The 16354-nt window shown below is 45.8% G+C and overlaps 1 protein-coding gene across 2 annotated transcripts in view; it reads right to left on the bottom strand.

Annotated features, from left to right (window-relative positions):
* Positions 1-16354, bottom strand: part of DYM (dymeclin) — a 248864-nt gene that overhangs the window by 127496 nt on the left and 105014 nt on the right. Inside the window, exon 13 of one of the 2 annotated variants that reach the window (XM_054398244.1) lies at positions 2403-2567. The exons of the other annotated variant lie outside the window; for it this stretch is intronic. Within the exon in view, the coding sequence (XP_054254219.1) occupies positions 2403-2567 (165 nt within the window). The remainder of the gene's footprint in view (positions 1-2402; positions 2568-16354) is intronic. 2 annotated transcript variants of the gene reach the window in all.

Consider the following 16354-nt stretch of genomic DNA (forward strand, 5'->3'; position numbering starts at 1 on the left):
CTTGTCATAGGAAAATGCATTTGGTGTTATCAGTTATTGGCTCTTCTCATCCATGAAGCCACCTGAAAGATGCAATATCCATGGAGGGGTACTTAGTCTCCCAAGGACAATTTTGCCAACTTCCTGTGACAGTGTTGTACAGAAGTACCCAAATGTCATAGAATCATAAAATTATAGAATGGTCTGGGTTGGAAAGGGCCTCCAAAGCTCACCCAGTCCAACTCCCCTGCAGGCAGCAGGGACATCCTCAACTAGATCAGGTTGCCGAGAGCCCTGTTGAGCCACACCTTGAGTATCTCCAGGTATGAGACCTCAACCACCTCCCTGGGCAACCTGTTCCAGTGTTTCACTACCCTCATGGTAAAGAACTTGTGCCTAACATCCAAAACATTTCAGTGAAACAAGCTGGAATAAAGAAAAACATATTTACTTTAAATGCAGAAGAGCCCTGGAGTAGGCTGCCCAGAGAGATCGTGGAGTCTCCTTCTGTGGAGAGCTTCCAAACCCCCCTGGGTATTGTACTGCTGGGCAGGCTGCTGTGAGTGACTCTTCTTTAGCAGGAGGATTGTACTGGATGATCTCCAGAGGTTCCTTCTAACCCCCACCACCATGAGACTCTGGGATTCTCTCATCATCAGGCTCTTTAAGTTTTGAGGGTATCATTCATACATATAAAACATTCCCCCTTAAACAAGACTTTGGTGTGGACTGACTCGATTGTTCTTACTCGTTTTCAAATGATGCTTCTGAAATCTTGGGCTTTTGCCTGCTTTACTACCTTTAGCCCTGCTCTGAATTAAACCAGAGCATGCCCCTGGGACAGCCACATTTTCATCTCCTGTTGAGATCCTTCAGTGTAATTCTCCATCATTATGTACTACTATGAAAAATGCCTGCTGTACAAAAAAGAGCTACCCCAGCTTGGCATGCCATATTTTCTTCCCTTGACAATCAAGCTGGTTTTACTTATGTTTACTGTGTGGTCTCTTGCTATTGTATGATGGCTTAGCTGGGAAGCTGTGTTTCCACCCTGGCTGCTTTCCATGTTCTAATCAATGCTGTCATGCAATTTTGTCCTTGCTTTCCTAAAGCTTCCAGCATTCTTGGTTAATACATTTAATTATCCGCAGCGTCAGCAGTTAAGGAGTAAAACTTAACTTTTCTTTTTTTACAAGGAGCAAATGGTTTAAAACAAAACCATTTGGGTATTGTCAGTAGAATTTATTTCTGAATTCCTGTTATTTTACAGTTTCTGTACATCACTTATAATTCTGCACCACGGACATGGGGTTTTATGTGGTAATTTTGGGCTGGTGGATTCTCACCAATCTTATTCTGTACCATCTTTGTGGCTACAGAGCCTCTCTTTTTACAAGGAGTCATATAGAAAAGACAAAGGGCAACGCAAATTGCTCCAGGGGACACTCCAATTAGACGATTCTTCACAACAGAGATAATCAGCCATTGGAATAATCACTCCAGAGAAGTAATGGAGTCCTTAACACTGGACACTTCTAAGATTTGGATGGACAGGGTGCTGGGCTGTCTTGTCTGGACTGTGCTTTTGCCAAGAAAGGTTGGACCAGATGATCATTGAGGTCCCTTCTAATTTGGGATTCTAAGATCTTATGACAGTCAAAGCTGATCAGGCATATTAGGAAAAAAAAGGCAGATTTTTCTTAGTTTATCAAGTGTAATGGCAATTTACTGAACTTGGAAGGAAAAGTTCTCATTGTTCTCATTCTTAAAAAGCACTTTTTATAGACAATGGTAAGGAAATAATGAGCATCAAGATAGAATTTACATGTAAGAAAACTTACCATAAAGTGAAAGAATCACTGAATGGTTTGGGTTGGAAAGGACCTCTAAAGGTCATCTAGTCCAAACCCTGCAGTCAGCAGAGACATCTGCAACTAGAGCAGGTTGCTTACAGACCCAAACAACCTCACCTGGAATGGTTCCAGGGATGGGACATCTCCCACCTCTCTGGCAACCTGGGACAGGCTCTCACCACCCTCAGTGGTGAGTCAGTTCAGTCAAACATTTCTTCTCCCCAATCTGAATCTTCCTTTTAGTTTCAAACCATCACCCCCTCATACTGTCACAACTGGCCTTGCCCAAAACCCTGTCCCCAGCTTTCTTATAGGCTCCTTTTAAAACACTTCAACATCAAAAGCATTTAAAACTTCCAAAGGCCACACAGTAATTCCAGCAGCTGTATTCCATCATTAAGAGTCCCACTTCAACCACACTTTTCAGGACATAACTCAAGGATGCCATACAGACACACACCACCCCTTCCAGAATTCCAACGTTCGTTACTCAGCAGTTCACCAAAAGCATGCACAGAGCAGGCACAGAGCATGCAGCATGCAGTAAATGGGAGAGCAGAGGTTAATAACCTGGCAGCATAGGATCTGAGAATGTGAGAACAAGTTAAAGACAAGAGTTCCTCTCCATTGTCACTGAGGGTCGAGAAGCAATGCTGCAGCGTAGAGCAGTGGGAGTGGGGGAAATACAGTTTGTCCAAGACATAGACATATCTCCGCAAGTGGCGGCAGGTATAACTGTAAGACAAGGGTAGAAGGGAGAAAAAACAGAAAAAAAAGAGGTGTTTTCCTTCAGGAAAGCTAAGTCACGGTTTCATGTCCTTGGTTTCCTTGCACCAAGAGGCAGTGAAAGATGCCAAGTGAGCAATGGAGCAAGTGCGACACAGAACAACAGTTTTCAACAGGTGGATTTGTTCACCTCGTTCTGGTGCTACCACAACAGGAATCTACCACGTCTTATGTGTTGGAGGTGCAAGAAATTGGGGGTCTACTGTTTTGTTTGGTAGTATTAAGTTTTTGCCTCTTAATTTGCTCTGAAAATGGAACTGAATTCCAGGTTTTCAACTGAAAATTTAAATCCCTTGAGCCTGAAGCTGGTTTTAAATGGTCACCATTTAAAAAAGAAAAAACACCAGGGGAGTATTCACAAAATTTAACTGATTTTCACAGATGTTGAAATCTCACTTTTTAGAAAGGTCACCATTAAAAAAACCCTGAGAGTATTCATAAAATCCAGCTGATTTTCATAGGAGTTGAGATCTGACTGTTTAAAAAGTTCACCATTAAAAGATCAGGAAGTAGCCACAAAATTTAATGGATTTTTATGGAAGTTGAGATCTCACCTTCTAAAAAGTCCACCATTAAAAAAAAAAAAAATCACAACTTGAGAGTATTCACAAAATTCAGCTGACTGTCATACAAATTGAGATCTGACTGGTTACAAAGCTCACCAACCTGAGAGTATTCACAAAATTTAACCGATTTTCATGGGAGCTGAGATCTGACTGTTTACAAAGTTCACCGTTAAAAAAACAGGGAGTAACCACAAAATTTGATGGATTTTCATGGAATTTGAGATCTCACTTTCTGAAAAGTTCACTATTAAAAAAACACAACCTGAGAGTGTTTACAAAATTCAGCTGGACTTTCATAGAAGTTGAGGTCTGACTGTTTACAAAGTTCACCATTTAAAGATCGGGAAGTAGCCACAAAATTGAATGGATTTTTATGGAAGTTGAGATCTCACTTTCTGTAAAGTCCACCACTAAAAAACAACAACTTGAGAGTATTCACAAAATTCAGCTTACTGTCACAGAAGTTGATATCTGACTGGTTACAAAGTTCACCATGAAAAAAACAACCTGAGAGTATTCACAAAACTGATTTGCATGGGAGCTGAGATCTGACTGTTTACAAAGTTCACCATTAAAAAAACAGGGAGTAGCCACAAAATTTAATGGATTTTCATGGAAGCTGAGATCTCACTGTTTACAAAGGGTCACCATTAAACAAAAATTTAAAAAAAATTAAAACATTTAAAATATGCACAAAATGTAATTGATTTTCATGGAAGTTGAGATCTGACTGTTTAGAAAGTTCACCTGGTCTAGTGGAAGGTGTCCCTACTCATGGCAGGGGTATTTGAACTAGATGATCTTTAAGGTCCCTTCCAAGATAAACCATTCTATGAATTCATGAAAAAAAACCTGAGGGTATTCAGAAAATGTAACTGATTTTCATGGAAGCTGAGATCTGACTGTTTACAAAGTTCATCATAAAAAAAAAAAATTAAATGAAAGCATTCACAAAATGTAACTGATTTTCATGGAAGCTGAGATCTGACTGCTGACAAAGCTCACTGTTAAAAAAAGCCCTGAGAGTATTCACAAAACTCAACTGATTTTCATGGAAGTTGACATCTGACTGCAGGTGAAAAACATTCAAACAATTACTGATGAGTGCAGGCTCCTCTGGATTTCACTGGTAGAGCACTCATGCAGTTAATTCTGGTTCCTCAAACACAGTTCTTTATCATAACTGAGTTAAGACCTGGTCAGCTTTTTCATGCTAAACCTCAATCACTTCCATGAAATAGCTACAGAACAGTCAATAAAACAATTAATATTCATACTAACCAGCTCTGAATGCTCTGAGGCAAGAGCTACATTGCCCATTCCTATTCCCAGGATCTCCTCCCGCTCATAATGGAAAGGAAAATAAGTTAATCAGAATGGTTCACCTGCAGCAAACTGTTTCACTGGTAAGCTATGAAGCACATACCTCACATAACCTCAAACATCTGCTGGTAGAGGTTCTGCCCTCTAACCACTTCACTGCATTATGGTGTGTGTGTGGCAAGTCCATCTGCAAGTGGCTTCAGCAGCTTAATACGTTGTGAGATAAATCAAGATGCTCCTGCCAGACTGTTTGCTGTCTCCATTTCAGCCTGGACACACCCCTGGTGTGCTAAACTGGGGAGGTTTACCGTGCCGGGAGTGAAGACAAAGTGAAATTGAGCCTCCTTTGCTGACTTGGGCAAGAATCAGCCTCAACTCAAGGCTACAACCTCCTTACCAAACCAATAAAATGTTTTCTTGCTCCATCATCCTGGCCAATCCAGCCTGGTTTGGTTATCCACACTTCATAGCCTAGAACCTCTCTACAATCCCCCTCTGCTGAACAGAGATGTGTGTGGCTAAAACACTAATTCAGAAGATGGAAAGATTTGTGTACCTCAGGCAAAGAGCAGGGCACAAAGGAGAGCCACCATCAGCTGATCCTTGGGTGCGCTGCTTGGGGCCCTAAGCATTTGAGCTTACCACAGCCAAAGTCTCATTGAATCACAGAATGCTGTGGGTTAGAAGGGATCTGTAAAGGTTCTCCAGTCTAACCTTCCTGCAGTCAAGAGCAGATCTTCTTGATGCTGATCAGTATCTAAAGTGCAGGGATCAAGAGGATGACGTCAGGTTCTTTTCAGTGATCCCCTGCAACAGGACAAGGGGCAATGGGCACAAACTGGCACCCAGGAGGTTCCATCTGAACAGGAGGAGAAACTCCTTTGGCGTGAGGATGCTGGAGGCCTGCAGCAGGCTGGCCAGTGAGGTTGTGGAGTCTCCTTCTCTGGAGAGCTTCCAACCCTACCTGGACAACATTGTGCTGCTGGGCAAGCTGCTGCGGGTGCCCTGCTTGAGCAGGGGGGTTGGACTGGATGATCCTCCAGAGGTCCCTTCCAACCCCCACCATTTTGTGTGATTCTGCAATTCCCACGATTCCTATCACTTGACCCCAGGGAGAAGAGCTCAGCCTCTGCCTCTCCATGTCTCCTCCACAGGAAACTTCAGAGACCAGTGAGGTTGCCCCTTGGCCTCCTTCTCTCCAAATGAAGCAAGCCCAGAATCAGTGTACCCTCACAGGACATTCCTTCCAGCCCTTTCCCAAGCTTTGCAGCCCTCCTCTAGACACATTCAAGGACCTTCACATCCTTCTTAAAAGGTGGAGCCCAGAACAGCACACATCACTTGAGGTGAAGCTGCATCAACACTACATACAGCTAGGCAATCACCTCTTTCGATGCATCTCAGGATGAGGTTTGACCTCTTGGCTGCCAGGGCATGAATGGATGTTGTGGCTTGCTGCAGCTTGCCTGAGTCTCCCTGATTGCTTGGAAGTCATCCAAGGCCCTTGCATGAAACACCTAAGATAACCAAGCCCAAAACTAAATGAGACTTTGCTAAAGATTTCCCAAACCTGCCCTTTCTTGTGTTTATCTGGAGAAAATTCAATGTCCTAAATAGTCATTGCAATCATTTTGGTTTAGGTGATCACTTGCAAGCTTTAACTCAAACTCCATGTAACTCAAGATGTGTACAAAAGAAGCCCATGGATACAGAGTAAACACTTAGTAAAAATAAGACTTAAAAGATATTCACAATATGCTTACACTGACTCTTTTTTCATCCCAAATTTAAAGGACAGACTTGAACGAGACAACAGCGCTAAGCAAAACATCCAAAGGCATTTAGGTCCTTACTCAATAAACCAAAAAGATGGCATTTTCTCTTCTGAAGTCAAATGCAATTAAAAAATTAATATATCAGAGACGAAAAAAAACCAAAAAGCATCAACAGGACCAGGCTCCAACATCTTTTTAAAAAACACAGAAATGAAACAAATTGGGCAGGGTACACAAAAAGCAGAATAAAACCAGTACTCACTAAGCCCTCTAGAAACACCAACTCAGTCTGAAACAGCATACACAGGACTCAAAAGAAGAAACCCCAGTGCTAAGGTTTAAGCAAATGTAATTCATAATCTTCCTCTTGGTGCACACCAGATTTTATGGAGGCTGTAAATCTTTTAATGTGAATAAGAAAAAAAAAATAAAGAAAGGTCTTGCAGACATGGATGCCACGTGTATTAGGCTCAGAGGAACTAGATTAATCTGCAGCAATAAAAAAATCCAATTCTGCTAAGCCTGATTAAATATTTAGGTCATACTGTTTCTGAGGCAGAATCTGAAATATCCACAGCACATAAAAGTCTTTCGCAGAGTCTGGGAATTCATTCATCACACTTCCAAAGGGGAATTCTGCCATGATATGAGTAGGGTGATGATCTTTTCCTGTGCTGGGCACTGGTGAAACCACTCCTCAAATCCTGGGCTCAGTTTTGGGGCCTCACTCCAAGAAGGATACTGAGGTGCTGGAGCAGGTCCAGAGAAGGATAGCCAAGCTGGTGAAGGGTTTGGAAGACAGGGATGGTGAGGAGCAGCTGAGGGAGTTGGGGCTGTTTAGTCTGGAGAAGAGGAGGCTGAGGGGAGACCTTCTGCTCTCTAGAACGCCTTGAAAGGTGGCTGGACCCACATGAGGGGTTCTCCCAGGGTGCAAGTGACAGGATGAGAGGAAATGGCCTGAAATTTTGCCATAGGAGACTTAGGTTGGACATGAAGAACAATTTCTTCCCTGAAAGAATAGTCAAGCCCTGGAACAGCCTCGCCGGTAGGGTTTTCAAAGCTGTGTAGCTGTTGTGCTGAGGGACATGAATTAGTGGTGACCTGGCAGTGCTGGGTTAATGGTTGGACTTGATCTTAATGGCCTTTTGCACCCAAACCAATTCTGTGATTCTATTCCAGAGCTCTCTGGAAAAGGCAACACAAAAACCCTTTTAAAGCACAAAAATCCTGTGAAAGTACAAGCTAATTAAACCAGCACGTCAGTCAGCACCCCAAATTATCTGTGTGTGTGTGCAGGGAGGGTGTTGTGACACGCTGTGAATGTTCTGCTCCTGCTCATGTTAGATAATTTGTGTTCCAGGAAGTCCTCTTAGTCATCGTTTCTATGTTCCCAAAGACAAACCCAACCAAAATACATTCTCTGTTCAAATAGTACATAGACGATGACAGCAGCTTACTACATCACCCACTCCATGAGCAGAACCCATTTATTCTGTCCAAAACATGTTAATATAAATAAATAAATATTTTTTTTAAATATATATTTAAACTATATATGTAGATATAAATATATAAAGCTGAGGGGTGCAGTTAATAAGGCTGAAAGATGTGATGCCACCCAGAGGGACCTGACAGCCTGGAGAGGTGGGCTAAGGAGAATCTCATGAGGTTCAATAAGCCCAAGTGCAAGGGCCTGCACCTAGGTCCAGGCCACCCTGGATATCAATCCAGGCTGGGGGATGATGAGCTTGAGAGCAGCCTTGCAGAGAAGGTCTTGGGGGGTGCTGGTGGGTGAGGAGCTGGACAGGAGCCAGCAATGGGCACTGGCAGCACAGGAGGCCAAGGGCAGCCTGGGCTGCATCCAAAGCAGTGTGGCCAGAGCTGGAGAGAGAGGATCCTGCCCCTCTGCTCTGCTCTGGGGACACCTCACCTGCAGGGCTGGGGACAGGTACAGGGTCCCAGACACAAGAGAGACATAAACTTGATGGAGTGGGTCCAGAGGAGGGCACAAAAATGATCAGAGAGCTGGAGCACCTCTGCTATGAACACAGGCTGAAAGAGCTAGGTCTGTTCAGCCTGGAGAAGAGAAGGCTCCAGGCAGACCTTAGAGCTGCATTTCAATATCAGAAGGCAACCTTCAGGAAGGCTGGGGAGGGCCAAGAGGTTTGAAACTGGAGCAGGGCAGATTTAGGTTGGACATCAGGAGGAAGCTCTTCAAAATCAGAGTGGTGAAATACTGGAATAGGCTGGCCAGGGATGTGGCAGAGGCCTCATCCCATTCAGTACTGGCATGCAAGAGAGTGCACTGCCCTCTACAATACTAGACAGAGCGAAGTATTTCCTCCTTTTTTTAGCCAGTTTCAATATTTTTATATCTTAGAGTCATAATTAAGGTACATAGAGACATTAGGAGGTCTCTAGCCCAACCTCCTGCTCAAAGCAAGGTAAGTGCTGAATCCAGATAAGACTTTTGTCTAGTTGGCCCTTGAACCTGGCCAGTTGTGACAATGGTTTCCTAACCATAAAAATTTGCTTTACTCCATCAGGCTGGAGCCTCCTGACTTTAGTTCATGACCATTCTCTCTAGTCCATCCACACATCTGTATTAAGAGCCTGGCTACATCTTCTCAGAAACCTCCTCCTTTGAGTGGGAATGCTGCCAACCATTTCTCTGAAACCATGCCCAAAGCTTTGCCCAAAGCTTTCCTTTCACCAGGTTAAATAAGGCCAGTTCCCCCAGCCCATTTGGACACACCAAGTCCTACAGCCCCCAGTCATCATGGTAGCCCTCCAGTGAACTTGCTCCACTTTACCCACACCTTTCCTATATCCAGAGACCCAAAACCAGTCCTCCAGGTGTGCTCTAACAGTTGTATTGCACTGGTATGAGACAAATTTCACAGTAATCCCAGATGCATTTCACCAGGTACCACAGACATGTATGTGTGGATTTTCAAGCAATCAGGCTGGGGGATGCAGGGCTGGAGAGCAGCCCTGTGCAGAAGGCCTTGGGGTGCTGGGGATGCAGAGCTGGCCATGAGCTGGCACCAAGCACTGCCAGCCCAGAGCCAGCCCTGCCCTGGGCTGATCCCCAGCAGTGTGGGCAGCAGGGGCAGGGAGGGGATTCTGCCCCTCTGCTGTGCTCTGCTGAGACCCCCCTGCAGTGCTGGGGCAGCTCTGGAGTGCTCAGCACAGCACAGACAGGGAGCTGGTGGAGCAGGGCCAGAGGAGGCCACAGCAATGCTGGCAGGGCTGGAAGGGCTCTGCTGGGAGGCTCCAGGCTGAGAGAGTTGGGCTTGGGCAGCCTGCAGAAGAGAAGGCTCCAGGGAGACCTTCTGGTGGCCTCGCAGTGCTTCAAGGGGGCTGGAAGAAAGCTGGGGACAGACTTTTTCTCAGGACCTGTTGTGATAGGACACGGGTGATGGTTTAAATTAAAAGAGGGAGATTCAGATTGGAGAGAAGGAAGAAATGTTTCACACTGAGGGTAGTGAGAGCCTGTCCCAGGCTGCCCAGAGAAGTGGTAGAAATGCATCCTTGGAACTACTTCAGGTGAGGTTGTTCAGTGTTCAGAGCAACCTGCTCTAGTTGTAGACGTCCCTGCTGACTGTTGGACCAGATGACCTTTAAAGGTCCCTTCCAATACAAAGCATTCAACGATTCTATGATTCCCTGACTTGATACATATTCACTACTGGTTACTTTCTTTCCTCCTCGATCCCTACCTAACTTCCCAGACCAAGTAACAGGAAGACTTCTCTTAGCTGTCTTATAATACTGAATTCTTCCAGGGACAATTTCAGTTACAAGTATCACTTGTACACAGCTTAAGAGTGATGACAGGATTTTCAATTACATTACTGCAAAAGGAGCAGTTTGGGGGTAAGAGGCCATTATAGAGTTAAAGGTGCCACAGCCACACAGGGCAGAGAAGCAGGAGAGTTATTAAAGTACTTAAGAAGTGATTATTCATGGTAATGTGTCACAGACCTAAGTTCCCAAGCCCCAAAGCAGCACTCCATCACTGCACTGGCCAAATCTACACAACAGGCTTCTGGGAGAAATATTATCCTTATGTATGGAAGTATTTACAGTCAAGGAGGGCAAGGAAATGAAAACCAAACAAGTTCTGGAGATGTTTGATGGACTGCAAATCAAATGATAAACATATGAGCTTCCTCTACAGAATTTATCTCTCGTGCAGATAAAGTTCTGACAAAAACAACAGAATCACAAAATCACAGAAGGGTAGGGGCTGGAAGGGACCTCTGGAGAACACTGCTCCAGCAGGGCACCCACAGCAGCTTGCCCAGCAGCACAACGTCCAGGGGGGCTTGGAAGCTCTCCAGAGAAGGAGACTCCACAACCCCTCTGGGCAGCCTGATCCAGGCCTCCACCACCCTCACAAAAAAGGAGTTTCTTCTCTTATTCAGATGGAACCTCCTGGGTTCCACTTTGTGCCCCTTGCCCCTTGGCCTGTCCCTGGGCACCACTGACAAAAGTGTGGCCCCAGCCTCTTGCCCCCAGCCTTTATCTGTTGCTGAGCATTGCTCAGATCCCCTCTGGGGCTGCTCTTCTCCAGGCTCAACAGCCCCAGGGGCTCTCAGCCTTTGCTCCTCACAGACATGCTCCAGGCCCTTCAGCATCTTTATAACCTCTACTGGACCCTCTCCAGTAGTTCCTTGTGTTTTTGAATTGGGAAGCCCAGGACTGGACACAGTATTCCTGATGTAGCCTCACTAAGGCAGAGTAGAGGAGGAGGAGAACCTCACTCAACCTGCTGGCCACATTCTTCTTAGTGCTTCTCCAGAGACTACTGGCCCTCTTGGCCAGGAGAGTTCATTGCTGGCTGATGGTGAAGTTGCTGTCCACCATCATTCCCAGGTCTTTCTCCACAGTGCTGCTTTCCAGTAGCTCCGAAAGGATTTATATATGGGAAGCAAACACTAGCAACTGGTGACCCATAAGAAAAAAGAAGACATGAAAGAGCTTGCAGAAAGTGTCTAGTCAATACTGATGTTTCTGAGAGCAACAGCTTTAATCACCCAGCTCCTTGGGAGACACCAGATACCTCCAGCAGCATGTGAGATGCTACTATGGGAATGAGGAGGGCAGTTTGAGACTGGAGATTAGGAAGAAATTCTTGACAGTGAGGGTGAGGGGACACTGGAACAAGTTGCCCAGGGAGGTTGTGGATGCCACCTCCCTGGAGGTGTTCAAGGCCAAGTTGGATGAGGCCTTGAGCGACCTGGGCTGGTGGAAGATGTCCCTGCCCGTGGCACAGGGGTTGGAACTGGATGATCTGTAAGGTCCCTCCCAAGCCTAGCCATTCTGTGAATCCTGCTTTTGAAACCTCCTGTGCTTGTCTTCTTTGGCTAGACACTTGTGGTCAACCACAGGTTCTGACTGCATGGGAACACAGGACCTGCCTACAACACCCACAGTAATGAGACATTTGCATCTCAGTCTTGGTTCAGTTGAAACCCTTCCATCAGGAGCAGACAGCCACTGCATCATCAGAGAGGACATGTGAGAGTGCTGTCTTGAGCCTTCACTCTGTTCTGCCCTGCAGCAGGATTCATCCCATCTGAGCCTATGTAAACTGTAGTATTTGGAGAAAGACCCACTTGTGGACCCAGGAGCAGCATTAGTGAGTCACAGAAACATGTCTCTACACAACTTCACAGCAAATTCCTTTATCCATCACAGAACTAAGTGTATTCACTTCACCTGAAAGCCTGCTCTTCCCTACATTTGCTGAAGGACATTGCCATTAGGGAAGTTGACTCATTCATCAGTTGCAAAGACCTGATGCACATTAAAGCTGTTAAGTCCTAATTCTTTCTTCTTTGCCTAGAATTCCACCCTCTGTTAACAAGTGTCAGCTGTTTCCAAGTGCATGTTCTCTTTGGAAGCCATGTGTGCTATGGTGACAGCACATGGTGGTGGGAAAGCCCTCATGTGGAGTACTGTATCCAGCTCTGGAGCCCTCAACACAGGAAGGGCATGCACCTGATGGAGCAGGTACAGAGGAGGGCCAGGCAAATGATCAGGGGGTTCACTAAACAAGCCCAGGTCCCTCAGCTACTCCTCACCAGATCCGTGCTCTAGACCCTTCACCAGATTCATTGTCTTTTTCTGGACCTGCTCCAGCACCTCAATGTCCTTCTTGCAGTGAAGGGCAGGTACTAATGCTTACTTCCAGCCATAGCACTGGTTTAGTTAGTCAGATAAATCCTTTTAAGTTCATTGCTCATTCATTTCCCTAGGTCACAGTCCACCATTTAAAAAAAAAAAAAAAAACAAACCAAAACCCACCTAAGATGTAAAGAGGACATGTTGTATCTGAAGAAAGCAGCTAATGAGCCAAACACTCTGCAGCTGAAGATAAAACACAGGTTGAAGCAAGTCACTGTCTTGACTCACCTTTATTTCTGTTAAGCAAAAGGGTCCTATAAATAAATATGTTCCATTCAAAACAAATGAAGACCAGACCATGGCTTCTAGGACACGTTAAGTGACACAACTCAGAACCTCAGTCTATTCTGCAAGCTCATCTGTAGAACAATACTCCCAAAACCAGTTATTTCTGTACAGGTTTCCTCAAATATTTCTTCCTCTTCATCACAACTGATTCATAAGATCAACAGCTATGAGAGCTGTAAGGTCCTAGTAAAGAAGAAAGGATTATTTCTCCAGTTTCACAGAATGGCTCAGGTTGGAAGGGATCTCAGAGGTCATCTACTCCAACCTCCCCACCATGGGCAGGGACACCTCTCAACTAGACTCAGCTGCTCAATGCCTCATCCAACCTGGCCTTGAACACCACCAGAGAGGAGGCAGCCACAACTTCCCTGGGCAGCCTGCTCCAGAGTTGCACCACCCTCGTACTGAAGAACTTCTTCCTCAGCTCCAGTCTCACCCTGCTCTCCCTCAGCTTCAAACATTTTCCCCTGTCCTGTCACTAGACACCCTCATGAAAAGTCCCTCTGCAGCCTTTCTGTAGGATCCCTTTAGCTACTGGAAGGCAGCTCTACAGTCTCCGTGGAGTCTTCTCCTCTCCAGGCTGAACAACCCCAGCTCCCTCAGCCTGACCACACAGCAGAGGTGCTCCAGCCCTTGGATCATCTTTGTGGCCTCCTCTGGACTCACTTCAACAGCTTATGCTGGGGACATCAGAACTGGAGGCAGTCTTTGAGGTGGGGTCTCAGAGTAAAACAGTGATCCTTCTGCAGGAATCTGAAGACCTTACCAAACTGTACTGTTTCTAAAGAGCTTATCATAGAATCTTAGAATGGTCTGGGTTGGAAGGGACCTTCAAAGGTCATCCAGTCCAACCCCCTCTGCAGTAAGCAGGGGCAGCCTCAACTAGATCAGGTTCCTCAGTTCAACCCATGCCACTAAACTGCTATGAACTCAGTGAAAACTGCTCTGTGAGCCAGCTTTGGTGCAACACAGTAACAAAGAAGGGGCCAAAGATGAGGCAACAGGGCTTCCACCAGCAGCTGTAGCTCTCCATTGCCTGCAGGTAGTCGTGTGAGGCTCTAGACTCCTTGGAACAGGTATCAAGACTTCAATACACTTCAGTTCCACAGCCAAGATTCTGTGCATCATGTTCATTCAGTCACACCTTCAACCACTTAATCACACCTTCCACCAAGAGATGACCTGCAGCTGAAGTACCTGCACCAAAGTACTGCACACTACCCTGGATGGCAGAAGCTTGATGAGCTGTCATAATGACCTCCCCTCAAAAGATGACAGAATCACCACAGTGGCTGAGTCTTACAAGTCAGCAGAGACACAAAAAGTGGTCAAGGGAAGCACAAAGGCTGAGCTTTTAGAGTGGAAGGTGTTTAGACATGAAAAACCTTTTCAAACCAGACCAGCAGTCAGCAATGGCATTTTGAAGGAGTTTTGTGCCAGGATGTGGTGGGGCTGGTGAAATGATGGAACAGGTCACCCAGAGAAGGTATAGATGCCTCATCCCTGGAAACGTTCAAGACCAGGTTGGATGCAGCTTTGAGCAACGTGGTCTAGTGGAAGGTGTCCCTGCCCATGGCAGGGGCTTGGAACCAAATAATCTTTAAGGCCCCTGTAAATCCAAACCATTCTATGACTCTATGATACACAGAGCAGAGGGTAACATAATTCAACCACTCTGCCTCATGTGAGAGACCCTGCGACATTCAGAAACAACAGTTTGCCTAGGAGCCCTCCACAGGTCACACTGATCCAATCTACCTCAAAACAAAGCTGTGAGTCTGTCCATCTGGGAAGTCTCCATAACCCATAGGGGCTCAGGGATCCTGGGCTCCCAACACTTCTAATGGCATGCAAGGCACTCAACTGCTCATGCCAGATGGGGGACGAGGGTATTACAGTCCCATCAGGTGCCCATTCAGAATCCCCAGCAGGTTCAACTAGGCTTAAACCAAGTTCAAGGATATTTCCATGTTGGAAACAGCTGATACCAGCCTAAAACCTCACCTCCATATGTTACATCCAAGCCAAAACAGGCAAGCCCAGGAGGAGCACTCCTCCTTCTGCTGAGAGAGCCAAAGCAGCATCTCAATACGTCTGACCACCAACAGGCTCAATGCACAGAAACAAAAGATGTTGGATTCCTTTGTGAATTTAGCTTAAGTAACATTGATTTGCTAAACCATACCAGCATGAGGATGTTTGTTACCTACGTCCTCTTTTCCCTTCTCTGAACAATTGTTGTCTCCCCTTTTGTCACAGCCTTGCCTGCTAATTGCAATGACACCTCCCAATTTTGGAATGGCTGATCAGCTTATAAGCTTCCCCATGGATAATCTAGGTCAACAAGCTACTAATAAGGCCAGCATATGCTTCTTTTATTTAACACTATGGACATCTTCATAAATGGCTTCTGTCTCCCCACAAAGGCCACTCTACAGGTTCAGGAACTTTGTGTAGTAACACCGACACAGCAGAGGATGTTCTCCTACGTAACCAGTGGTAGGACATGAGGAACAGCCTTGAGCTGCACCAGGGGAAGTTTAAGTGAGACACGAGGAACAATTTCTTCCTCAAAAGGGTTGTTGAGCCCTGGCCCAGGCTGCCCAGGGCAGTGGTGGAGTCTCCATCCCTGGAGGGCTTTCAAAGCTGTGTAGCTGTGGTGCTGAAGGACTTGGTTTAGTGGTGACCTGGCAGTGCTGGGTTCATGGTTGGACTCAGTGATGTTAAAGGCCTCTTTCAACCAAAACAATTCAGTGAAGAGCATAAAAGCATCTATAAATATAAGAACATGTCTGTTCCTGTGAAAAGAGCAGCTCCAAGCCACCCAAGGGTGACCAGCTAACATTAAACTCTGCTCAGTTCACCTGCAGTGCTGTGTCCAGCTATGGAGCCCCAGCACATGAGAGACATGGACCTAAAGGAGCAGCTCCACAGGAGAGAGCTGGAGCACCTCTGCTATGAACACATGCTGAAAGAACTGGGGCTGTTCAGCCTGGAGAAGAGAAGGCTCTAGGGAGACCTTAGAGATGCATTTCAGCATCTGAGGGGGACCTACAGGAAGGCTGGGGAGGGACTGTTTAGAAGGGCCTGTGGGGATAGGATGAGGGGCAATGGTTTGAACCTGGAAGAGGGGAGATCATCAGAAGGAAGTTCTGCACAATGAAGGTGATGAGACACTGGAACAGGTTGCCCAGGGATGTAGTTGAGGCCTCATTCCTGGAGACATTCAAGATCAGACTTGATGTGGGCCTGCATAGTCTGATCTAGTTGGAGGTGTCCAGCTGACTGCAGGGGCTTTGGACAAGAGATGACTTTTGAGGGTCCCTTCCACCCCAGTGCAATCTGTGAACACCAAAATCCCTCAAAGTTCTCCTCCTGAGAGTCTACACATTAAAACCAAAAGTTCAGACTTGTTGGCTTGGAGCTCTTTGATCTTCCATTCCCACAAGGAGAATTTCATGAAGGCCCTTTTTCTGAGGAGCCACTAATTGTCACTCTACTTGGAACATCTAATAAAAACATCCAATAAAAATGGGATTATCCCTTCTTGTAACACACTGTACTTGATGGGGTTGGGGGCTGTTAAAAC

Source organism: Indicator indicator, chromosome Z (assembly GCF_027791375.1).
Source record: "Indicator indicator isolate 239-I01 chromosome Z, UM_Iind_1.1, whole genome shotgun sequence".
NCBI classification, from domain to species: domain Eukaryota; kingdom Metazoa; phylum Chordata; class Aves; order Piciformes; family Indicatoridae; genus Indicator; species Indicator indicator.